Consider the following 24,080-nt stretch of genomic DNA (forward strand, 5'->3'; position numbering starts at 1 on the left):
TTTCCCACAGCATCCAATTATGTAAGGGAATTTCCCAGCAAGGAATTTGCAAAACATTAAAATTAATTGTAGACCACAGTGAATAATTGATCACTTGAGGACAACACAAAATGAATGAGGTATAATTATACAAAAACAAAGTGTGTAAATTATGTTCAGTTCAAGTCCAGGAAGCAGCTGTCACAGACTCTGACCAACTTCTTTGAGGAGGGCAGCTGGGTGCTTTGTGAAGTGCACTGTTGGCAGAATATCATTCTGTGTGTGTGTGTGTGTGTGTGTGTGTGTGTGTGTGTGTGTGTGGGTGTGTGTGTGTGTGTGTGTGTGTGTGGGGGGGGGGGATCCATTAATTAATGAATGTCTGAACATACGTAACAGTACATACATGACTGTACATGTAGACACGGCTTATAATAAGCATCTGTTGGAATCTACAGGTAGGCAGTGGTATCCATTAGTATGTGTTACTGAGGTATGCACTAGAATAGCCTAGCGTATATAGACTAACAGGGAATTAGTATCTGTGAGGTATGCAACGGAATAATACCCCATTTAGCAAACAGCCTTATTCTATACACTACTGCAATTACAGCTAAAGCAGAACAGGGAGTTAGATACGTGTGCAATCCTGTACAATGGTAACAAGTATACAAACAATTTATTTTAGAGACAAATTGGCCAAGAAACAATTTTAGAGAGCCAAGGAACAATGTAGGGCCGATACAAGGATTGTTGTCATAGCAACAATGAGAATTGCCCGATAGTGTTAGCTAGTACCAGCCAATCAGCTGATAGCGTTCTGAAACATTGTCGAATAAGTACACGCCCACTCACCCACGCAGCTGTTCTCCTCCATCCTGTAGCCACTCTTACACTCATCACAGCCCTCGCTCCAGAGCAGCTCAGCTCCGCTGTGTGTGTGTGTGTGTGTGTGTGTGTGTGGGTGTCCTAAAATCCTTATCATTACCACAACACCACCATAGAATGTTGCTATTCTAACAACATCCTGAGCAATGATGGCTTCCAGAACTTGTATGGTACTTTTTGAGGGCTAATATTTTCTGGCTAATCTGCGAGATAAAATTAGACCCTCGACAATTCCCCGTTATAAGGTGGTATCAATGGTAGATGCTCTTATCTACTCTTGGTGGTATGGAAACTCACATACAAATTATGGTAAGGATTTAAAGTAGAGAATGGGCTGGGACTAGCTTGCATATACAAGCAGATATACCTGTATAGCTACTAATCTGTCCACTGCATGTATGGAAAGCAGTGTGAAGGCTGAACAGCATGCAAGTCTCAGCATAAAGCGTTAATTGGTAGATCCCCAGTGTTCTATGAGTTCCCATAGTCTAGTTCTAGAAGCCATCATTGCTCTTCTTATTTATAACTATACTACATGCATGTACATGTATTTATACTATTTGCATAGCAACATTGTATGGTGGTTTGTGGTAATGAAGTGAATGATTTAGCAAGGTCTGTGCTAACATAGGGATTGGAAACGGAAGCAAGGTCTGTGCAAACAGCTGATAGTGAACACCTAGTAGCACTCACTGTACCTGTAGTCCTGCCTGCAGCTGTTGGGTCTGTCCTGCCAGACAAGAGCTCTCTCCGGTCGTCCTCACTATCCTGTGGGGGTGTGTGTGGGGGGGTGTGAAGGTTACCAATTATGTGACCATCAACGATTCATGGACTAGTACCGTATAGTTGGTTATTTTCGAGGCACAAAAACAGGCAGGCTGGTAAAAAATTAAATTAAAAGGGAGATCGAGTTTTTAGATGTTTCTGCACGTAGAGAATTTGTTAGGCTTCCCCAAACTACGTTGTGGTAACTAATAAGCCTTATAAGGAAGTAACAGTAGTTGTTGGGGTTCACAAAAGGGACCCATGAAACTTGTAAAACAGGGAAGCTAAAGCTGCACTCACTGTACCTGTAGTCCTGCCTGCAGCTGTTGGGTCTGTCCTGCCAGACAAGAGCTCTCTTGTATCAGCTCCGGTCCTCCTCACTATCCTGTGGGGGTGTGTAAGGTGTGTGTGTGTGTGTGGGGGGTGTGTGGAGTGTGTGGGGGTGTAAAGTCTGTGGGGTGTGGAGTGTGTGGAGTGTGTGAAGGTTACAAATTATATGACAGATTTTCATCAACGATTCATGGACCAGTAAAAAATAAAAATTAAGAGGGAGGTTTGGTTAATTTCAAGGCACGAAATGTTTGAGGTTTTCGAGGATTGACACAGAAACAGGCAGGCTGGTAAAAATTAAATTAAAAGGGACATTGAGTTTTTAGATAGTTAGGCTTCCCTGAACATGTTGTGGTAACTAATAAGCCTTATAAGGAAGTAACAGTAGCTGTTGGGTTCACAAACGAACCCATGAAACTTGTAGCTTGTAAAACAGCTGCATTTCTAACATCTTTATTAGGTACAATAGTACAGCACTCACTGATCTAAGCACATCATTAGATAGACCAATAATTCAAGCCCAAGCCAGGCCAAGCGCAAGCCAAGCGCAATTCAAGAGTGGTGTTATGTAGACTCACCGAGGCTTGTGACAGATCATCTGCTTCAAAGATGAGGTTCATACAGTTGCTCATTTGAATGATCTCCCCCGACATGAGACACAGCTTCTTGTTGTCATCCGGTACAGTGTTCATGGACTCCATCCACAGAGTGTCTATAGGACCATCAAACACCACCCACTTACTGTCATCATTTTGTGCAGGTGCAAACTCCCTACACACACAGATATAAGCACTGATCAACCACGCAATGATACGTACGTAGCTATCAAAATGGCTGTAAAAAGCGCAAGGCTATTATATACTTTGCTTTTGCTAAAATTGCCGGATTTCTACTAATCACAAAACTTACATCTACATGTAAGCACACCATTGGAAAGGTTGTTCTCAGAGCTAGCAATTAGATTTGAAATTAGAGAATTTAAACAAAAATTACAGGCTACCAAAAACAGCTGAATTGTTGAAAAGCTATAAGCCTTGTGCTTTTGTTACAATAGAGCGCAACTATATATGCACAGGCTTAGGCTCACCTGAATGTGTTGGCTACCACACCATAAGTCCACTCGTGTGACACAGGGTCAAACTGACCAAACAGTTGACCCCTAGTGACAGCCTTGGGGTTGATGACTGTCTTGTTCTCTTCCATCTGTCCCCTCTCATTGAGTAGTGTGAGTGTGTCAGCTAGTACATGTACCTCTAGGACCTTGGTCTTGCCTGGTGTGTGTGTGCGTGTGTGTGTGTGTGTGTGTGTGTGTGTGCGGGCGTGTGTGTGTGTGTGTGCGTGTGTGTGTGTGTGTGTGTGGGGGGTTACTACAGTAGATGAATAGCAATGGTATTGTATATAGGAGGGAGGTTGTTAAACACTTTAAATTACACTACAACATGACCTTAGAAAGTACAAGTGGTACTGGGGCTCTTTAAACGGCCATATTAAACTTTAGTAGTGAGTATACAGTACAGTGGGTTGTACCAGTCGATAGGTCATGACAATCTTGACAGCCAGATTACGAGCATCCACAAAACCATAAGAGTAGAGAGAGATCTCTCCAATCATGGCATAGTCTGGCACCATCATGGCCACTGTACGAAACAACACCTACAGAGAGAAATATTGAAATGCATAGAGGCTAAATAGAAAGTACCGATAGTTACCTTTAGATTGTCTGGTAGCTCAGAGCGGCCAGCATAACCTGGGTTCATGGTTCATGGTGATGCAGACAAAGCACGATGGACGCAGGTTCAGAGTAGTGCCCTCAAATACAAATGTCTTTAGATGAGTTTTCACTGCTCTCAAGATGGACAAAATGTATAGAGTAATTATAGGGATTGTTGAACGGCCATAATAATTATAATTTTTTTTTTATATAGATAATAAAATTATACTACCGTAAGACCTTGATTTAAGGCGACCCTCCAAATATGCGACACCCAAGAGCTTCAGCAATTTTCTGACCTCTAAAAGTAGCGACAGCTAAGTTGATAATTATTTTATAATGTCGCGTTCTAAATAGAGGTATAAACGTAGCCACTCCCTAGCCTCGATTGTAGCCTACTGGAAAATCAGTTTTTTTAAGCGGCCTGAAATCAAGGCAAGTAGACTCTGTAAAGTTACCTCCAATTAGATGAGACCCTCTAAATATGCGACACCAGGGCTTCAATATAATTTTTCAACCTCCAAAAGATGCGACCTCTGGCTTCGTAATTATTAAAAAGTGTCGCGATCTTATGGTATGAACCTACAGCATTTTCTAGGATGCTCCTCTCCTGGTCCTCCACTGACTTGTGATAGAGCTACTCACCACACAGCCTCATCTGACAACACACCTGAAACAAGGGACAACAATTTGTTATAATTATGTTGGAGAACAATAAATACTGTAATAGTGCTGCTCACAAGCATCACTTACAGGAAGATAGACTCTTTAAGCCTGCACTCAGTATTGTATTTATTCTTGCTTTTCTCTCGTTTCTGATCCACGTAGCACCAGCAAAAGTCAAAAGTAGGGAGGGAGGGGGAGAGGCTGGTGTTTTATTCATTTCCGTTTACCCTAAAAAGGGAAATGAATAAAACACCAGCCCCGCCCCCTCCCACTAGAGTTGCAACAGAGCTATAAATTACTGTGGTTGCAAGGCTCTGCTAATGCACACTTGAACTTTTGGCATAGATGTTTTTAACAACAATGATGGTCATTCATTACCCACTCCTTGAGTTTTTGCATGCTTTATCATGTGTATAAAACTTTATGTTATACAAGCTATAAAGTGGATGTGCATATGAGCATGACCTCCTATAAACTACTGCATAATTATAGTCTTCTTAAGTTACAGCTCTCCCTCCCCATGTAGGGCAAGCGTCCGATAGCTCAGAGCAAGGGTTTGTCTTTATCTCACTCCTATAGTGGTGGACATGCTCAACACCATCCTGCAAGAGACCATCACACTCTCCAAGGGTGATCGAGTAGCAAGTGCCCGAGCTGCCATTATTGTCTTTGTTCTCTGTACGATTATATTCTTTGGCCCGTTAACGATTGGCCATTATGTCTATCTCTGCATAGCAAGAAAAAATCCAGTCAGTTTTATTACATCTCTCCTTGAAATTATGGGAGTGCTTTTCTTTTTTTATGGCAACAATAATTATCACAAGTATTATCAACAGCTGGAGAATTGAGTTAGGTTGTGACTCGACTCTCAATGCGTCATAATCAAATAGCAGCTGCATGCTTTCTCTTTGGGAATGTCTCTAATCATGTTCAGATAGTTCCGTCAGTTCTGAAAAAGTTGTTAAAGTTGCTGAAGAGAAAACAACAAAATGTGAAGAAAACAAGATCACCTGATTGGTACACTGCATGCACTGCGCTTGATTTGATCATGATGTTTATCAAGATCAACACCATCTACTCGGCTATTGTTGGGATGACACAATCCACTGATTTCTGCAGCAGCACTGAAGTTGCTGCAAGCTCAGTTTTCCTGTCCTTCTGTGTTCTATACTGGGAATTGCTAGCGAGTTAATCGATGCTTTGGATACGAATTTAAAGAGCAACAAACGATAAGTCAATAATTTAATGGTAACTATCGGCATGATTCTTATTGTCACTATTTGCCTTCCCTTTTATTTACTGGCCGATAATTTCCAGCCTCTCGATTGTGCGTTCAGTTATGACACTATTGTTGCTAATGTGACCATCAGCACAACCACATGCAACCGGACGGCCAACAGTGGAGTTAGACTGGGGTTTACCCTAACCACGCTTATTATCGTCCTCATCTTCTCCGGTGTTTATTTCTATCATGTTCGATTAGCTGAAATAAATCGAAAGAAGCTGAAGAGTAACATTGTTATAATTACTGGGAAAGAAACAGTGGTGTAGAATTTTATATGTTGTATTGTCATTAAATTATGCTGTGTCTCAGAATTAACTATTATTAAATCAGGAGAATAGCTATACATAAAGTAGCCTCGACTCCAGCCCCTTGAATAGTGGCCTTTTTCAGCGGCTTGGAATCGAGGCTATACATAAAGCTAATTAATTTTTTATACAAACATAATTTTAAATGATTCTAATAATTATGTAGGTCTGCAGTACTGCAAGTGATAAGGTATGAAGTGGTGTGGTCCATAATGTGCCAATTTAATATATATTATATATATCACTCCTAAAAGTGGTGGGGCTGGTGTTGTAGGTACACTGTTATAGGAATGCTATGAACTTTACGTTATGGTTAGAACATGGGCATGAGGTACACAGCCAAAAATCCACGGGCCGTTTCATGCCTGTTACGGGCCCGTTACAGGTATAAATCCACGTGGTGTATTCAACTGTTTGGTTAGGTACTGTTTAGCAGCCTGTGGATTTCAGCATGTAATCAGCCGTGGAACGGGCTGTAAGCAGTCTGAGCACGGCCTGTAAGCAGCCCTATATGTTCTCAGTTAGTTCCGGTTTGCTTTTATACAGTTAAAAGCTGAGTTTGGCATGAATAATTCAACGAAGTGTTAAAATTTTTAAGAAACAAACATAGCCAGACAGTTCGACAGTTTACAACACTAATAGGAATGTTTCTTCTAGTGCTTGTGCTGCTCGAGTGTGTCACTGTGTGTATAAAGAAGACACGTGAATAATGGTTGGAAAGAAAATAATGTTTCTTACATTTATAAATTTTCTGTTTGACTGTTTGTACTACCAGCCATGTCCTCTGTCACACTGTGTGTATAAAGAAGACATGTGAATATCGTTGCAAAGAAAATAATGTTTCTTACCAATATAATGTGTTGTTCGACTGTTCGTACTGTCCACAGACCAGCCATGTCCTCTGTCACTGTGTATATAGTGAATATCGTTGCAAAGAAAATAATGTTTCTTACCAATATAATGTGTTGTTTGACTGTTCGTACTGTCCACAGACCAGCCATGTCCTCTGTCACTGTGTATAATTATAGTGAATATCGTTGCAAAGAAAATAATGTTTCTTACCAATATAATGTGTTGTTCGACTGTTCGTACTGTCCACAGACCAGCCATGTCCTCTGTCACTGTGTATATAGTGAATATGGTTGCAAAGAAAATAATGTTTCTTACCATTATACATTTTTTGTTTGACTGTTTGTACTGTCACAGACCAGCCATGTCCACAGCCAGTAACTTAACTAAAGCAAAACACAAACAAAGTTTTTATAATTATTATGAATGATTGCTTACCTGCCAAATTCTGATAGTTCCTAAAGTATAGGTGTGTCTACGATGCTGTAATTAGACCAACCAATGTAAACGACAATAATTATTATTGTAAAATACCTTCTGGTCATGATGGGTTGAAATCATTGATGGCATGAGCATTCCAATTTATATATGTACATCTGTATGTGTGCATCAGTACACGAGTTTAAAGTGAGTTAAATAATTATTAATTGGCTCACATTCTCAAGTAGTGTGACAAGGAACCTCAATCTCTCGAGCTCAATCAGTACAGTAATGATGACATAGACACAGGTACATCTGTGTGTGCATACGTACGTAAACGAGTTCGAGTAAGTGAGTCAATAATAGAACCTGAATCTTGAGCTCGTAAAGTAATGATGACACAATATCATAGGTATACATTTTATATACCTCGTACTCACTTATATAGTAGTCGTTGTAGAGGTCCTTTTTAGATGTGTATTCCTATACATAAGCAGCATATTGACCAACATTTTAAAAACCAGCTGAGCACTCACTTATATTAAACGTTGTAGAAGAAGTCAACAACCTGCGTCAGAGGCAACCAGATCTGCAATACGAAATAACTCCGTCAACATAACTATTTATACATTACCACATACGCACACCTTGTAGCCTATAGAGCTAGACTCCTAGAGACAGTGAAAGAAGAATTGCAGAGACATCTAGCAGCTGACAATGGACAGAAGTGAGTATTAATTAGACCTACTATACTAGCTCCTTATTTAGACTCTACTTACTTCCTCTCTCTCTCTTTTCTTGCTAGCTGGCCTTGGCAGTCAGCTCCATAAATAATATAATTACTCCATCCATCCTTTAAAGCTGCAACTGAACGAGAACATCAAACTGAAGCACCTTTTCAGTCTCTTGGTGGATTTCGTAGCTAAGCAACTTTCTCTCTGCGCATGCGCATACACTGGCTGCACAGGCTGTAAGCAGGACGTGGGTGGTACAGGCTGAAACAGGCCTGTTATTTACGGTCCGTATTCAGGACAGGATGTACGTGCTGTAACAGGCCTGTGGTTCCAGGATGTAAGCGGGCCGTGGGCGATTACATCCGCATACAGGCCCGTATTCCGGCCTGTATTCAACTGATTTTCCCCACGGGCCTGAAACAGGCCTGTGGATTTTTGGCTGTGTATCTATGTGTTATAGTGTCCCAAAGCTCGAGGGCTTTAGCCCGAGGGATGAGGGACACTATAACCATAGATACCGAATGCACATGTTCTAACTGATTTAGATCCCAAAAAACCTATTGGCTACTAGAAATGCACTAGCTTAGCAACAGTCAACCTAGCAACTGCATCATTATTCTTTTGAAAACTAATATCTGAGTTGGCATCTCTGTGTCTCTACTAAATCTGTGGTCTCTACTCAAGTCAACCCTGTTCCTCCAGTTTGAAGTTGGCATCTCTGTGTCTCTACTAAATCTGTGGTCTCTACTCAAGTCAACCCTGTTCCTTCAGTTTGATGGACAAAAAAATAGTCCTAGCTCCACCCACAAAACGGAAACATCCAGCTCCTCCCCCAGTTTTGCAGCAAACAAGCCCAGCACACTTCCCAAGAAACGAGCGGCTTGTACTACTCTCACAAAGCGAAAGGGAAGACACCTATAAGCTATAATTTGCAGCAAACAAGCCCAGCAAACTAGAGCGGCTCCTATACTACTCTTAAACAAAGCGAAAGGAACTTTAGGAAGAAGCCAAAGCTAGAATCCCAGCACTTCCATACATCCAGCTCCTCCCCCATGCAGCCTTGCAGCAAAAAAGCACAGCACACTGCCCAAAAAACGAGCGTCTCCTACTACCTTCGAACAAAGCCAAAAAAAGGAAACTAGAGCTTCTCTCTTTCATTCTAGTTCTGTTATTATAATTATTACTAGACAAAGCATCTAGCTACAATAATTTTTATGTTATTACATGTGTATCTTCTTGTAAATCACAATACAATGTACAATGTTGTAGTTTGTAGCCCAGAGCAATCTATAGTACCGGAACTATAGCTCATAGTTCCCTGCTAAATACACTCAAATGGGATCTAAATAATAGTTAGACACTGTTTAGGAAGTTTCTACATGATTTAGAAGCCCAAAGGGCTGGTTGTAGTATCCCGAACGCAGTGAGGGTTCTACTAGCCCTGAGGACTTCTAAATCATGTGGAAACTTCCTAAACAGTGTCTAAGCATTTTAGATCATAGCAACCATGAGTATTTAGCCAATCAGATTTAAATGTTCTTATCTAATCTTTGCTACATGGTTTTCTAAGTGAAGTACAAGATTTTCTATTGAAGTACATGATATTCTAAATTGGATAGAACATTTCCTCTAACCAATCAGATTGCAGTATTTATGACAAACATGATCTAATTCCAACTAGGTATTGAAGAGTCTCACACTAGGCCCTGATATATAACATTATTTTTACCTATTAATTCTCGAAAAATGTGCTTATTATCAAAAATACAAAAATGCGACATAATCCACCTTCAAGCCAGAAAATGTCGTTATGCAAAACTTAATGTAATGATCTTTACCAAAAATGGACATTGATGCTAAAAATTATTCTGAGCATAATTTATCAGGGCCTACATTACACACTGTGCATATGGCAAATGACACTATCATTAGTAACATACAAATCTTGAGTATAAGCAATAAAAATAATGAACAGTTTGTGCTATGCTAATAATTAACTGATGTGTTCCGAGCTTTCACCTTTGACCCTCAGCGAGTCCCCACCCAACTTGCCATGGGATGGACTTTGACCTGGGCTTGATACTGATTTCATCTCTGTCGGGTTGGCATAGCGACTGTAGTCTGGAAACTCGGTAATAGTTTTAGAGAACTTGACTTTCGGAGCCGATCTCCTAGCGTCTCTACAGTGTGTGGGCGTGTGTGGGTGGGGGGTAATTTATAAAGAACAGAAATAATGCTGCAACTAAAGTGACTGCTATAGTGTACACACACGATTGGTAATACACAGTGACACTAGCAAGTGTATGCAATGGCCGAGTGGTCTCCCAGTAAAGTGTACGGATAACTCACTCTGTGTGTCTCTGGCTCCTGGAGGACTTCTCACTCTTGCTATCAGCCTGGGCACAGAAATCAAACAATGTAGGTGGCTACTAAATAAGTGTATGCTGTTTGTTACATTGAAACCTGTCTATACCCTACAACTAGCCTCTATAATACAGCCAGGTTAATGGGCTCCATAGCATGTGTTTGGACCTGTGTTAGCAGGCCACCCTCTATAATACAGCCGGGCCCCAAACCTCTGCCCGGTGCATGGCCACTACCAAACAGGTATGATACAGTGCGTACGTAACTCTACTGTATTGCACACAAGCTACACACATGTACAGTGTCTCTCACCTCATGTGACTTGCTGTAGAGGCGCTGTATGATAGGAGTGAGGGGAGAGAAGGTTCGGGTCATACCACCACCACGTTTACGAGCCTCTCCATTAGCATTCATACGCTGAGCTACTGACGTCATCTGCTTCCTGTGTGTGTGTGGGGGGGTGTGTGGTGGGAGGGTGGGTGTGTGTGTGTGTGTGTGGTGGGAGGGTGTGTGCGTGTGTGTGGTGGGAGGGGGTGTGTGTGGGGGGGAGGGTGTGTGTGTGCGAGGGTGTGCGTGTGAGTGTGTGTGTGTGTGGGGGGGGTGCAGTCATAGTGTGCGTATAGGTACCTAATTATAATTCAAGCACGGACATGTTGCAGCAGTTGAACATCTTTCAGCAGCCATAACTTTAGTACTGTGACCCTAATTTCAAAAATTTGATGATTTTCTGAAAGCTTAGAAAGTGACCAAAATATTAATGATGTATTTCAATCCAATATTTAGGTATGGCCATAATTCAACTTTGAACCCTGGGCTATTATTACATGGTATCGTGCTAAATCTGTCATCTCCCAAATATCTGATACTATTTGAAAAGTCTTTTTCTAAGCTTTCGGAAAATCATAAAATTGAATCCACGGAATTCAAGTTATGGCGACTGAACGAGTCCACTAACCAATTGATTAAACGGGGGACATGTACATGTAGTACATACCTGCACATTAATTTATACTATTCACTCACTCTAACACTTCTTGGGGGGTGGCTGTTCGATAGTCAATGGTATTATGGTCCTCCCCTTTATCTGCCGCCTCATGACCTCTGTCCTTTGACCCTCACAACCTCTTGTTAGCGGCAGGATCCGGGGGTACAGGGAGACGATTGGAGGATCGTTTAGGGGTAGTGGGTGGTTCAGGGGGCGTCTTCCGCACAGGTACTTGACCCCTGCTGGGGGGAGGGGGTTGATAATTCACTTTTGGCATCATTTGATAGGATATAAAGAGAGCTACAGAAAACTCTATTTATGACAATTACCGTATACGCTTGATCAGGAGCCGCGGCTACTAAATGTTTCATTTTGCTGGAAGAGGAGGCTACAATTCAAGAGAGGCCACGTACTGTTCAAGAGCGGCGTTTATTAGCTCCAAAATATTTAGTTAAATTGTTGTTTATAAACTTGAACTCTGTCATGAGAAAGTCTTTGTGAAGCACTAACAAGCTGCTACTTGTAGCTACATACATGTAGCTAGCTGCTGGTAATAATTGTTTTTGGCTGCCACATGCAGAAATGCTAGAGTCAAAGTTCACTGAGGCTACTATTTGAGAGCGGCTACTAAATGTTTCATTTTGCTAGCAAGGGAGGCTACTATTTGAGTGCGTCCTTTATACAAGAGCGGCCTCTGATCGAGCATATACGGTAATACAAGAGTGCTCTTGTTTGATAAAATTGGGTCAAATGGACCACGGATAATTACTAACTTTGGGCACAAAATAATTTCTGAGATACACCCACGGTTATATATACAAACACAAGGAAATAATTACGTGTGTAGAATAATCATTACAGAGTGATTGCACTTACTTCTTATTGGCTGATGGTGCAGTAGCCCCTCCCCCTCCAGTGGGCGGAGTGTCCTGGTTCATGTGCAGTATTGATGCCATGAGGTCGACGTGATGTTCCCTCATCTTAGTCAGTCTCTCCTCGTGACTAGTCAGCAGTTTAGTAATGGCAGATTCATGCTCTTTCTCTAGACTGGAGAATGCATCTCGTAACTGTCCATTCTCCTTCTGTACACTGAGGGGGTGGGGTGGGTGTGGCAAGGGGGAGGGGCTTATTACAGTAACAGTGCAGACAATTGAGTGGTGTAGTTAGGTTATCAACAATTAAATATCGAATACCGTATAGCGGGTAATTTTCGTGGGGGCAAAATATTCGTGGTTTTCGTGATTGAACACTAGCTGGACCACGAATATTTTACCGACGAATGAAGCGACCTTGACCACCTTTACCTGCAGTGAAAGCAGCAACTACGAACATACTATCCACAAAGTGACTAAATATTGCTCAACCACGAATATTTTGCTCCCCGAAAATTACCGGCTATACGGTAGACACTAGCAGTAGCAATTCTCCCAGTGACACACTCTCATACAGACTTGCACACACACCACCATACACACACACTACACAATCCCTAATTAAAGGCCCTCCACTTACATAGCGAGCTGCTCGGCCATGTGTGTCAGTTCTCCGGAGAGTGCCCAACAAGTCTCGTACATCATGAGATAGTGGACACAGATATTCTGACCCATAGCATCGGCCCAATCCACCGGCTTCTGGTTCTCCCTGTCCGTGTGGACCATGCTGTAGCCAAAGTCCATAAGCAGCTCTGTGTGTGTGTGTGTGTGTGTGTGTGTGTGTGTGTGTGTGTGTGTGGGGGGGGGTGCATGTGTGTGTATGTGTGTGTATGTGGGTGGTGTGTGTGGGGTAGGGGAGTGATACAGCTAGACTTAGAAACTAAAAACATGATTGCATTTTTTCAGTTATCGTTGCTATAGCTATGCGATACACACGTTTCAGACTTGAGCAAGCACTTATTACACTAACAGCACATACCCACTCACACATCCGCCCACTCACCTGTCGACAGTCGAGGTGTCCTCCCTGTGCTGCAAAGTGGGCGGGGGTCACACCAGACTCATCCAGTATCTCCGTCACTTCCGACTGTTTGTTCCTCTTCTTGACTGTCTTGAGAAGCCACTCAAGGCACTTGACATGTGACACTCCACTGAACCACCTAGTGGAGGGGGAAATGGTAGTCAATTATTAGGAGACTGAACACAAAATTGCAAAATAATATTCTCAATTTTCAAACACAATTAATTTTATGATAGCGGGTTATTTTCAAGGCATTAATTTTTCTCAGATTGCCCAAACTAAACATTCGATGATATACAGAAATGTCGGTGTCAAACGAACAACCAGTAACTGCCTATTAGTAAGTGTTCCCTGTACCTGTATAGCGAGCATGGCGGGTATGGTGAATGAGTCATCTGGTATCTGCAGTGCGGAGGAGGGCAGTCCACTCTCCACTAGGAACTGTATGATGGGCAGGCGGCCACGGAGGGCAGTCTTGTGGGCCAGACAGAAGTGGTGCTCGTTACTACCGTACGTGTCCACCTCGTGACTGCTCAACATGTGATGCTATGTGGGGGGTAGGACCATTTCCAGTCCAACAAAACACGAGAGAATAGTGAAATCCTCGAGCTCTTTGAGAGGACAGGCATCCAGTTTAGCCCTCATACCTGCAGTGGGAAAACAAGAGTCTCAATTAAAGTGGATTAATCAATACATGTATAGGTACAGTGTAGGCAGGCCTTCATACTTGTGTACTAAGCAAAGCAATTAGTGAAGGAGCTTGTACATTAAAGAGCCCTAACAGATAGTTAACGCATGGAAACAGTACAGTACATGCACAGACTATAATTATGTAATACAATGTTTCTGATACCAATTAACAATTTCCAACAATATCCTTCAGCTCATGAGGACAGTGAACGTTGCATCAAATAAACAGGAAAGCTGGAGCCTCCAAAATGCACGATTTACATATTGATTATTTAGCCTACTTGAATAAACAGTATTGAACATGTCACTAGAGAATTAGCTGCTTCCTCTGAATGTGAGGTGACTTGTGTTGAGTTATTACTCACCCTGACAGCCCGGGGTGTTGAGACAGTAAGTACCATTAGAACAGATGGAGTCATCTTCTCTACACTCATCAATATCTGGTGGGCCAGGGTGAGTCACACTGTGTACTAGTGCAAGCCAGTCTCCTCACCTGTACAAGATCCCTCCACCTCCTCATATCCCAGGGCACACTCCTTACAGCTGTCAGCCCCCGGACCACCACACTCTTTCAGGCATGCCTTATCACACACTGCATGGATGCAGGTGTGTGTGGGGGTGTGTGCGTAGGGGGGGGGGGGGGGGCTGTGAAAGTAAATAGTTAATCAGTGCAGCTTGGCCGGAATAGCCAGGTGGCTATTTTTCAGACAATATAGCCATGGCTAAAAAGCGGTCTCTACCTCGAATATAATGACTAATTTTGCAGTTCTGTCTCCAATGAACAATTAATTTATGCTCTCTATCTGCTAGACCTCACCTAAAATGTAATATTCAGCCGTATAAAATGACATCAAAAACCTAGTTTGGGCAGCCAGCACTGGCCAGTATACAGTGGCTGCATTTCAGAGTAGCAATCCGTGCCAGACCAAATTAATGGCCGGTATGTTGAGGTGGCCTTTAGAGAGCCAGAATAGCGAGAGTCTACTATATGTTGATTACCTTCGTGAATTGTGAGTTTAGTGCTCGGGTCATGTGACCACCACCTTAGGATCCCGCCCACACATACTCATCATCCTTGTAAGTCTGGGCCGCAAGATCTGGTGTGTGTGTGTGTGTGGGTGGATAGTGATGTAAGAGGAAATAAAGAATGCCATGGCACAGAAAGTTAAGGGTTAGCTAATTTAAGGGGCAAATGCACAAAATTACCGTGTTCGATAGCTAAACTAAAACTAGAGCACTAAAGTGCAAACCCTCGGCTGGTGACATGATAATAGAGTGATAATGCAGTGCATGTAGCATGTATGACTAGCAAGAGCAACTCAAAAGCAATAAAACTAAACCAGACTGGAGGCATGCTGAAACATTAGACATGCACTGCGGACAGGGATCACAGCAAAGAAGCCTGGAGTCTTAGACTTAGAGAAGTATGGCTCAGGCCAGGCTGGAGTATAGGATCCAGACAGCCAACAACCAGTCACAATTTTAGCTTTCTACTATAATTATATCTGGTAAGGATCACTTCAGCTGCAACTACGTAATCAAGGCCATGTGTAGCTAGCTAGCTGCCAACGTGCAAGTTCAAGCTTCTTAGCTTTTGCTCGACAATGAAGCTTTAACATCAAAATCTGCCACTATTTAAACCAAGATATTGTTCTGTGAAGGCTATCTGTGCTGTAAACGCAGCGCTGTGGCACCCAGGTGAGTAGATATACCTGTGACAAACAAACAAACAAACAGACCAACAGACTACTATACCCGTGGCCGCCCACGCGCCTCGGGTAACAATACATTATCTGGTGAGCAATATACAGTCATGGTGTTTCAGTACTCACACTGGTTGTAGCTACTAGGAAGGGGTAGTAGAACACACCCCCTCATTCCTGGTGGTCACACTTGATGGTCTTCCTGATGGAGACTGCTTCTCCCCTGAGCTCAGTGGAGATGGTCTGACCATCTGCACACACTGCATGGGGAGAATACACGGATAACTGCAAACACGCTATAGTAGAAATTACAATAATAAGGACACTTTAACTAATGGAAAGTGAACTGTTTATTGTAGTGTGTCTGCTAATTTCATGTGCTTCTATTGAGTTGGGACTTCCCCTGATTATAATGCCTGATTATAAGAGGTGTCTTTATTTCAAGGGTGGTCAGTGTAGCCACACCCCCTCACCCGTAATGGCGTGCTGTATCTTCCTCTTCCTCTCTAGGATGCCCCTCTCCTGGTCCTCCACTGACTTGTGATAGAGCTACTCACCACACAGCCTCATCTGACAACACACCTGAAACAGGGGACAACAATTTGTTATAATTATGTTGGAGAACAATAAATACTGTAATAGTGCTGCTCACAAGCATCACTTACAGGAAGATAGAGCCTGCACTCAGTATCCTAGCTGTCTCTTGCTTTACTCTTCTCTTTCTTCAGTGATCCACCATGTGGCATGATTTCCAGCCCAGCGAAGTAGTGGGAGGGGGAGGGGCTGGTGTTTTATTCATTTCCCTTGAAGATAGCTTGATCCACTGGCCATGGTAGTTGTATACTAAGCTATAGCTAGAAAGAAATATTCTCACACTCAACATTTTTTGTCTCTATCTCAAAATTACTTCTTTCAGGACACAATGAGCACCAATAATCCTACGAAATCAAACGATCTGTACAAACACTGGGATCAACTAATGCAGCAAGAAAATATTGATTCAATAAAACCGTATTTTTGTCTCGAGCTCTCTACCTAAAAGGGGCTGGGAATGTTTATTGTTCAAATCTTCTCCTGTTGCACACCACATCACACATCATTGGTTTCCTGCATGTGAAATAATTGAATAATAAATAAGTGAATAACAAGAAAATATTGATTCAATAAAACCGTATTTTTGTCTCGAGCTCTCTACCTAAAAGGGGCTGGGAATGTTTATTGTTCAAATCTTCTCCTGTTGCACACCACATCACACATCATTGGTTTCCTGCATGTGAAATAATTGCATGATGAAATTTAATTATAGGCCTATTGGTTCACTTACGTAGCTGCTGTCTGACACATTTTAAAGGCCAATTCTTCCTTTCCCATTCTCAACAGTATCTCCACCAGAGCTCTGTAAGTAGCGGCCCCTGGATTATGCTGTCTCCACAGTCTCAAGGCCTTGTCCATCGCTACTTGTGTGCCATTAGCAAGTTGAGCAATTCTGACATCACTTTGCTCTGCAGGACTCAGTCCCAGTTGTACAGCATAGGTGTCCACATTGTCAAAGTGAGCTGCCAGAATGATCATGTCAGTCTCTTTAATTTCAGTGTCAAGTTGAGAGTCTGTCACTTTTGCATGCTCCTTCAATTCCTCAATGGTCACAGTCCTCGGTCCACCAGCTCCTAGGAGAAGGAAATGGGTGTGGTTAATGGGCGGAATCTCTGAGAGTGAACAGAACTGTTTGTCAATGACAGAGACATGAAATTCCTAGCTCTCTTAAAAGCAGAACACATTAAATTTCTATATAGTTCCTATAAGAACATAATTAATTACCCCAAATTCAATTATTTTATGCATGCATGGTTAACTGTAATCACGTACTGATCCACACATACCTGAGTGACTGGTGTGTGGATGTGAAGTGAGTCCTTCAGTGACATCAGATGGTACAGCATCTGTCATTGCTGCATGTATTAATAATAACTGCTATAATTAATGCAGTGTAATATAATGTGTTCTGCTTTTAAGAGAGCTAGGAATTTCATGAATACGTAGATGTATATGGATTACCGACAAAGATGACTCACCTGTTGTATGTTGGTCTGTTCTGTGTGTAGACTGCAGGGCTGTAGTACAAGTAGCCTTGTCACTAGCTGTGGGGTGGTGCTCTACTGGTGATGCTTGAGAGAAGCTCTGTTCATTGATGAGAGTGTCTGGATCAGTGACATCACTAGGAGTGTCCACTGTATCAACAACCTCATAAACAATTCTGTTGTATTCCGCTGGTTCGTTAGCGGTTGACCATGAAAGGATACTGTCGAAAACAGCTGAAGATATCTATAATGGATAAGATTGCAGTAAAAAGTTAAAAATAATGATGTATTAATTGCTACACTCACCGTTTGAGCCTCATCAATCATCTTCGACAGTAGCGTATCCCAAAGAGAATGGAAAGTACGATTCATCTAGGAAATTATAAGATAATTTTTATGCATGAATCAAGAACTCACCTCTTCATTTAGTGGAGGTAAACATGTTCTCTCCCACTCAGTCAGCACTGCAGAATTCCTTGATTCTCGTATGGTCTGTGTATTAAGATAAATGCAACATAATCATGAACTATTGAGTGAGTACCTTCAACTGTTCATTGCACATGAGTATCAACTCCTCGTTCACAGGATTACCATAGAGTCTAACACCGTCCTCCAGGTAACTGAACCCCTCCAGACTAGGGAACAGCTCTGGTAGACACTCAGTGAGAGCTATCACTCCCTCATCATCAATGGAATTGTGGTTGAGATCCAACCTTTTTAAATTCTTACATATCACATTAGCGAACTTGAGATGGTGGATAAGCATTATGATGTCGGCAGAGGTGAGAGAATAACGCCACCAGTAAAGTTGTTCCAGATATGGAAATGCTTGAAGAAACTTTGCCAGTAAGAGAGTTCCAGCAGTTCCACTGAAATTGGAACCAGACAAGTCCATCACAGTTAAACTGTTAGGGTTGATATTCAGCATCTCACAGGTGACTGTGTATTGAGATTCAGAGTGAAATGAAGTGGTGAGATGGGTAGCTGATAATTCAATCTTAGTCAATCGTAACGGAATGTTCTCCACAACTGAACATAATCCAGGTAAACCAAGATTATTATCAGAGAGGAGTAATTTTACCAGATCAGGACAGTGAGGGGCAATCGACTGTAAGAGGGTGGTCAGTAGAGCTCCATTGACGTCAGCATCATCAGTGAGGGTTTTGGCTAGCTTCAGTACCTTCAGGTTGATAAGAGCATCAGACAGTACAGCTGTCTCTAATGACTGTATGCCAGACACTCCAAGAGGATTGTGGGATAAGTTCAGTGTTGTAAGGCTCATACAAGATGTGTGTATGAATGACGACGTGACGTTAGTGAAGTTGTTATAAGACAACGAGAGGTAATCTAAAGTTGTAAAAGCAGCTGAGGCTCTCCTGAATAGATCAGCAACACCTTTGTCAGACAACTTAGTCTGCTGGAGGGATAATCGTGTGACTTGCAGTTTACCATTCGCATTGGAAAGTATGTCAGTTAGTTCCTTCAACAGTTTATCATCGATTGCACAATGGGATATTATGATAACCATATCATCACAATTTACAGCATGACGAAGAACATAGAACCCAGCTACACAGTCAAAAGTGGTGCTGAAATTATCGTCTAATAAATTTGCTCCATACAAATTACAAACTTTTGTGCAGAATCCAGAGTCAGAAGCTTCGAAAGCAGCATGACATAATAAAACCAACTTTTTAAGCTTTCCAGCAAACACAAATTGATCCGTCAAACCATGATCCAAACTGATCACCTTATCGCTATGACTACCATTGTACTTACTAGCAATACCAAACATAAATCTCCACACCATGTCAAACCGGCCACTGTCAGCATTAGTCTCAACAATCTTCAGTTTCTCTTCATTCGGTAGAGTAGCAAGATGGAGGGCAGCCAAGAACTCCTGGATGGTCAGGTGAGCAAAGTGAAAAGACAGGCCATGACCAACAGGTAGAAGTGATCGTGCAGACTGCAACAGACCAAAGCACAGCAACTTGTCACCAACTTCGGGTAAGCGAAAGGACAAATCATCTTCTGAGAAAACCAGCTGATCTAATAATAAGCACTCGTAGGCAAACTCACACATCAACCAAAATGTGTTTTGTAGATCATTCGGAATCTTGTCAAAGCTATTGCAGCTAATAGGACAATCAGGGAACTTCTTTTTGACATTACGAAGGATAATGTTAAGAATAATTTGAGTGTACAGCTCAGTTAGCGTACGAGGAAGCTCTTGGTCTAAAGTGTGCCACAAGTTACAAACAATGGCACAATTGAGGGGCACAGAACACACACTCTGAATGACTGGGTTGTTCTCAAGCTGCTTGATGAGAGAACTGGAAATTGCTCAAACTCTGATTCTATGTATTGCTTGATATTCTCCTCATTGAAACCAACTACCTCAACCAAACGGTTTACAGAGGGAAGGTCATGAAGAGGAGCTGAAGCAGAAGGTCGTGAGGTGAGGAGAACAGAAGCAAAAGGAAGAACATCACCAAAGAGAAGGTCATATAGAAATGAGGTTTCTAATTGATTGTCTTCACTAAGCTCGTCCCAGCCATCAGCTATGATGAGGACACTTTTTCCTTCTTTTTCTTCCAACTCTTCTACAACAGATTGGCGAATCCTCTCATTGGCATGAAGAAGTTTGAACAGCTCAGCGAGACTTGTGGCAGAGGACACTCGATTCTCTCTCAGTGGAAGCAACAGAACACAGTTGAATTGTGTCAGGATCTTGCCCTCTGCCCACCCTTCAGCAAGCATGGTACACAGTGTGGTTTTACCAATCCCAGCATTGCCTTCAACGATGAGCTTCTTGACTGGTTTCTTGCTTTCTTCGACTTTGAATAGGTTGCCATGGAGAATTGGAGTACGCTTGACCTTATCATCAGGTGCACCATGTTGTGGCAAGCCGGCTCTAAATCCTTCTTCTTTTTCAGCCTCCACTAACTGCAAGTTGATGAGCCTGTCTCCTCTAACTGGTGGCCATTGCTTTTGACGATTCAAGAGTCTTTCTATGTATTTCTGGCGAATGCTAGTAATGAATTTATCCATGTTCTGATCAATTTAGGAATTGTTTACAGCAAATACGAAATATTTGTATAGATTGGTTATTACTAATTTCAAGAGCGTAGTCGGAAGTGACCTGAGATGATGTAATAAAAGCAGCAACAACCTAGCAGAGGATAGAGAATTGAGATTTGATTACCGTACTTTATCTGACACAGTGTAGGATATGCCCCACCTACAAGGAGGATATACGGGGTGCATAATTATCCTCCTCGTATATGTGTAGTATATATCTGCATGACTTAATTATACATCTATATAGCTGCATGTTCCAATAAGAGGTGACGTATCAGTGTGGTAGGATTCGAATATTTCAGCGAACACTCTGGTGCTTTAACATATTCAGACATGAAAAGTTATAAAATACATTCCAAGCAACATAGCCAACAAGAGTGCTGTAGTTGTTAGTGTACTATTCAGTCACACACTGTTCTATTAAACTTAGCTATCTTGCTTGCATATAGCTGCTTTCCCAGCCTCGTTGTCTCTAAAACAATGCTAGCTATAGGACGCCAACTATGTAGGCCTGGTATTGATTGATTCTGGACGTGCATGGTTATAGGAACCAAAAAACAAAAGCAGAGAGATTTTGCAAAAACAACACACCGGCAGTGTTAGTCCATAGATACTATAAATTACATGGATATGAAACGACCGTAGTTTACAGTTAGTATGCGCACATTTTCTGGGACACTCACTGCCATGCTGTCAATGAGTTAGACAGAGTTGAAAAAAGAGCTATAGCTGTATGAAAAGAGCTGCAAATTCAACTAAAACACGACTGACTCTGCAACTAACTATCTGAAGTAAGTTTTGTCCGTGATTAGCTCGCTTAGTGCTTTTACAGCTGATTAATCATGATGTTTTACTGTAAAGGTGTGTTTCAACCTTTGTGACTCGAAATCTTAGCTTATAAGCGGATTGCTGTGTTTGTTTTACATCAAGCTGTTAGCTAATATATTATTGTTGTGCCTTCCATTATTATGATTTGGTTTTGTATCTGCTGTAACTTTCTGGATAAATTGTCACAATAGATGCTGTCAAGTAGGTCTCTTTGTGTCACTTAATTTATATGACCATCAACCTTCAATGCCTATAATTGTTTTTATCAGGTAGTTCAAAGGCATCTTCATGCCTTGCAGAAGGTTTTTTAGTATTGCAGTTGTCTCATTGTGGCTAGAAATCAACAAAATGTACTAGATGTTTTTCACCTTCAATGAATATTTGTGGTTGATTTATAATTATTATGAACTGAAGTAGATTATTCTTTCGTAATGTTACAATGTCATGCTGTTGACTTCGTTTATGTTTTCTTTTACAGCAGACTCTCGCCTCACAGGAAAAAAAAAGTTGGCGAGATTAAGAAAGAAGGAAAACCATTCATTGACCGGCAAAAGAACGACATGAGAAAGTGATGTCCACTGTCCATGTCGTTTGAGTTCAAAGCCTCTACTCCATATCAACAATTACGACAGCCAAGCATACTCGTCATTCATTCATGTATAATAATTGTAGTAGAATCTCTGAGATCTACAGTGGCGTAGCCAGGATTTTGGGAAGGGTAGGGCTCAAATCCATTGAGCAGGGCCAGAGCAGGCGCTAAATAGCTTGGAATTTTACCTAAAAAAAAGGTCATCATTATTTTTTTCATCAGCAGTAAGCATGCGCAGTAGATGGCCCTGCCCACATTTCCATTGAATGACATCATTCTAGTAACTACGCATGCAGTACAGTGCAGAAAAGATTGACAGATAAGGTGATTCAAGCTGGTTTGGAGTTGATGAAACACAAAAGGGGGGGGCTCTAGCCCCGTCAGCCCCCCTCTGCCTACGCCACTGATCTATATACATGTAAAATGCATCCTTGTCATGACTCAAGGCTATCTTAGAGCCTCCATCATCATTATTCTCATTCATAAATTCGTCAAAACTCTCTCAAATAACGCTCTCAGTGCTGGAACAACTAGTGACTCTCTTTGAGTAGCCATTTTTATTTGGAATAATCGTATAATTATATACTATACTGTAAACTTCCGCTACATCCGATGCAATGAGTGGGACAGCCAAAACACCGGAAACTACCGTCGTTTCATATCCATGTAAATTATAGTATCTATATGGTTAGTCCTACTAGCTTGTACAAGGGGCAGTACTTGAGAGCATATACGAAGCTAAATTATTAATACGGGGAAATAATTATGACAGGAAACAAAATGTGAAGAATCTCTGCATTTGTTTCCGGTTCCTGTCACGCCCAGATATACAATCAATGTCAGGCCATATTTTTCAACTTCTTTCTATAACGGCTTGGGATCGAGGCTACTTGCATGCAGCTGCATGCTTGTTCTAATTATTCCGGACATCTCACGTGCGCTACATCCATGTATAAAGCAATTATACCGGGTTTTTGTACAGTATATCGTATAGCGGCCGGGTTAATTTCGTATATTATTTTGTATGGAAGAGCATCATAATTATACAAACATTAAAACTACAACTGCATGCAATAGGTCCTGAGCTGTACGAATAATATTTAAATGGTTATTCATACGAATATTTGCACCAACGAAAATTACTCACTATACGATACTATAAAGTTATACCTCTATGGTTTAGATCACAGGTATCACATTGTCTCTCTACTGAGCAAGGTTAATGACAGCAAGGACACATTCTGTACACAAGACTTGACATTTATATACATGCCTATAGTCTTGTGGACCCAGACCCAGAAAGAGGGATGCAACATCTGCGGCTTGCAAGACTAATACATGCCGGTATAAAAACATACGCTATAAATTTATAAATTATAGACTATAGCTAAAGAGGTATCATGGACATGCATATAATTTATAATCACTTCAAGTTCTAATTCTCTGTCTAATTTACTGGCTTACCAACTGGTCTCAGTGGCTCAGAATAAATTTTTCAGGGCTTGTTGTTTATGTAAGGGAATTCCCCAACCTGGATAGGTGGGGCTCATCTGACAAATATTTGTAGAGTCTATACCATTATACTTCATTTGCTCTTTTTAATTCAGGACAGTAATACAATTAATTGTGACATGAAACACAGTAAAGGGGTAGAAACAAATAAAGTGTGGAAATTATGTTCAGTAAAAACGAGTTCAGCTAAAAATGAAGATAATGTGTAGCAGCTGTACAGACTCTGACCAACTTCTTTGAGGAGGGCAGCTGGGTACTTTGTGAAGTGCACTGTTGGCAGAATATCATCCTGTGTGTGTGTGTGTGGGGGGGGGGCGCAGTCATAGTGTGTGTGTGTGAGGGGGTGCAGTCAAAGTGTGTGTGTGTGG

General features: G+C 41.6%; 4 protein-coding genes and 1 long non-coding RNA gene across 16 annotated transcripts; all 5 read right to left on the reverse strand.

The window, feature by feature from the left end:
- Positions 1 to 30: 30 nt before the first annotated feature.
- On the reverse strand, positions 31 to 4,512 carry LOC135347076 (dynein axonemal heavy chain 12-like). 3 transcript variants are annotated; one of them, XM_064544950.1, is made up of 9 exons: positions 4,424 to 4,512; positions 3,669 to 4,340; positions 3,487 to 3,612; positions 3,047 to 3,230; positions 2,538 to 2,730; positions 1,935 to 2,014; positions 1,563 to 1,632; positions 832 to 908; positions 31 to 255 (listed from the first exon to the last, which is right to left on the reverse strand). In XM_064544950.1, exons 4-6 carry the CDS (start codon positions 3,160 to 3,162, stop codon positions 1,991 to 1,993), a joined length of 333 nt encoding a protein of 110 aa, XP_064401020.1. In that variant the 5' UTR covers positions 3,163 to 3,230; positions 3,487 to 3,612; positions 3,669 to 4,340; positions 4,424 to 4,512; the 3' UTR covers positions 31 to 255; positions 832 to 908; positions 1,563 to 1,632; positions 1,935 to 1,990. The 3 variants fall into 3 exon arrangements, with proteins under 3 accessions (XP_064401020.1, XP_064401021.1, XP_064401019.1); XM_064544951.1 differs by lacking the exon at positions 1,563 to 1,632 and having other exon boundaries at positions 832 to 1,562; XM_064544949.1 differs by having other exon boundaries at positions 832 to 1,632.
- Positions 4,513 to 6,480: 1,968 nt separating this feature from the next.
- On the reverse strand, positions 6,481 to 8,380 carry LOC135347079 (uncharacterized). 6 transcript variants are annotated; one of them, XR_010398238.1, is made up of 12 exons: positions 7,975 to 8,380; positions 7,843 to 7,906; positions 7,732 to 7,784; positions 7,636 to 7,678; positions 7,432 to 7,510; positions 7,310 to 7,371; positions 7,214 to 7,233; positions 7,094 to 7,161; positions 6,989 to 7,047; positions 6,775 to 6,833; positions 6,665 to 6,718; positions 6,481 to 6,607 (listed from the first exon to the last, which is right to left on the reverse strand). It is a non-coding gene; the product is annotated as an uncharacterized LOC135347079 (long non-coding RNA). The 6 variants fall into 6 exon arrangements; XR_010398237.1 differs by having other exon boundaries at positions 7,214 to 7,258; XR_010398239.1 differs by adding an exon at positions 6,880 to 6,938 and having other exon boundaries at positions 7,214 to 7,371.
- Positions 8,381 to 9,648: 1,268 nt separating this feature from the next.
- Positions 9,649 to 11,175, reverse strand: LOC135347074 (uncharacterized). Its single transcript, XM_064544943.1, has 3 exons — positions 10,606 to 11,175; positions 10,279 to 10,325; positions 9,649 to 10,109 (listed from the first exon to the last, which is right to left on the reverse strand). The coding sequence occupies exons 1-3, from the start codon at positions 10,726 to 10,728 to the stop codon at positions 9,923 to 9,925; spliced, it is 357 nt and encodes a 118-aa protein (XP_064401013.1). The 5' UTR covers positions 10,729 to 11,175; the 3' UTR covers positions 9,649 to 9,922.
- Positions 11,176 to 11,356: 181 nt separating this feature from the next.
- On the reverse strand, positions 11,357 to 14,169 carry LOC135347063 (protein phosphatase 1 regulatory subunit 12C-like). Its single transcript, XM_064544916.1, has 5 exons — positions 13,589 to 14,169; positions 13,214 to 13,370; positions 12,791 to 12,960; positions 12,155 to 12,367; positions 11,357 to 11,520 (listed from the first exon to the last, which is right to left on the reverse strand). Exons 1-5 carry the CDS (start codon positions 13,624 to 13,626, stop codon positions 11,409 to 11,411), a joined length of 690 nt encoding a protein of 229 aa, XP_064400986.1. The 5' UTR covers positions 13,627 to 14,169; the 3' UTR covers positions 11,357 to 11,408.
- Positions 13,738 to 23,754, reverse strand: LOC135347049 (uncharacterized). Of its 5 annotated transcripts, XM_064544883.1 has the most exons (16): positions 23,665 to 23,754; positions 18,244 to 20,874; positions 18,120 to 18,194; positions 18,009 to 18,074; positions 17,697 to 17,946; positions 17,505 to 17,573; positions 16,949 to 17,291; positions 16,820 to 16,891; positions 16,290 to 16,731; positions 16,098 to 16,206; positions 15,754 to 15,884; positions 14,921 to 15,018; positions 14,739 to 14,876; positions 14,415 to 14,513; positions 14,287 to 14,361; positions 13,738 to 13,878 (listed from the first exon to the last, which is right to left on the reverse strand). In XM_064544883.1, exons 2-8 carry the CDS (start codon positions 19,783 to 19,785, stop codon positions 16,840 to 16,842), a joined length of 2,397 nt encoding a protein of 798 aa, XP_064400953.1. In that variant the 5' UTR covers positions 19,786 to 20,874; positions 23,665 to 23,754; the 3' UTR covers positions 13,738 to 13,878; positions 14,287 to 14,361; positions 14,415 to 14,513; positions 14,739 to 14,876; positions 14,921 to 15,018; positions 15,754 to 15,884; positions 16,098 to 16,206; positions 16,290 to 16,731; positions 16,820 to 16,839. The 5 variants fall into 5 exon arrangements, with proteins under 5 accessions (XP_064400953.1, XP_064400956.1, XP_064400955.1 ...); XM_064544886.1 differs by lacking the exon at positions 14,739 to 14,876 and having other exon boundaries at positions 15,792 to 15,884; XM_064544885.1 differs by having other exon boundaries at positions 14,739 to 15,018; positions 15,792 to 15,884.
- Positions 23,755 to 24,080: the final 326 nt, after the last annotated feature.

Source organism: Halichondria panicea, chromosome 13 (genome assembly GCF_963675165.1).
Source record: "Halichondria panicea chromosome 13, odHalPani1.1, whole genome shotgun sequence".
Taxonomy (NCBI): Eukaryota; Metazoa; Porifera; class Demospongiae; order Suberitida; family Halichondriidae; genus Halichondria; species Halichondria panicea.

What these genes read in the sequence shown, in the direction of transcription:
- LOC135347076 (XM_064544951.1), bottom strand. Translation starts at nt 3,162, where the DNA reads ATGGAAGAGAACAAGACAGTCATCAACCCCAAGGCTGTCACTAGGGGT. An exon ending in GTGGTAGCCAACACATTCAG is followed by an intron (nt 2,731 to 3,046) that starts GTGAGCCTAAGC and finishes CTGTGTGTGTAG; the next exon opens with GGAGTTTGCACCTGCACAAA. An exon ending in ATGATCTGTCACAAGCCTCG is followed by an intron (nt 2,015 to 2,537) that starts GTGAGTCTACAT and finishes ACACCCCCACAG; the next exon opens with GATAGTGAGGAGGACCGGAG.
- LOC135347074 (XM_064544943.1), bottom strand. Translation starts at nt 10,728, where the DNA reads ATGACGTCAGTAGCTCAGCGTATGAATGCTAATGGAGAGGCTCGTAAA. An exon ending in TCTACAGCAAGTCACATGAG is followed by an intron (nt 10,326 to 10,605) that starts GTGAGAGACACT and finishes TTCTGTGCCCAG; the next exon opens with GCTGATAGCAAGAGTGAGAA. An exon ending in AGGAGCCAGAGACACACAGA is followed by an intron (nt 10,110 to 10,278) that starts GTGAGTTATCCG and finishes CACACACTGTAG; the next exon opens with AGACGCTAGGAGATCGGCTC.
- LOC135347063 (XM_064544916.1), bottom strand. Translation starts at nt 13,626, where the DNA reads ATGACTCATTCACCATACCCGCCATGCTCGCTATACAG. An exon ending in CCGCCATGCTCGCTATACAG is followed by an intron (nt 13,371 to 13,588) that starts GTACAGGGAACA and finishes CCCCTCCACTAG; the next exon opens with GTGGTTCAGTGGAGTGTCAC. An exon ending in GCACCATCAGCCAATAAGAA is followed by an intron (nt 11,521 to 12,154) that starts GTAAGTGCAATC and finishes CCCTCCCCCCAG; the next exon opens with CAGGGGTCAAGTACCTGTGC.
- LOC135347049 (XM_064544886.1), bottom strand. Translation starts at nt 19,785, where the DNA reads ATGTGTGAGTTTGCCTACGAGTGCTTATTATTAGATCAGCTGGTTTTC. An exon ending in TACCTCCACTAAATGAAGAG is followed by an intron (nt 18,075 to 18,119) that starts GTGAGTTCTTGA and finishes ATAATTTCCTAG; the next exon opens with ATGAATCGTACTTTCCATTC. An exon ending in ATGTGTCAGACAGCAGCTAC is followed by an intron (nt 16,892 to 16,948) that starts GTAAGTGAACCA and finishes TTTCACATGCAG; the next exon opens with GAAACCAATGATGTGTGATG.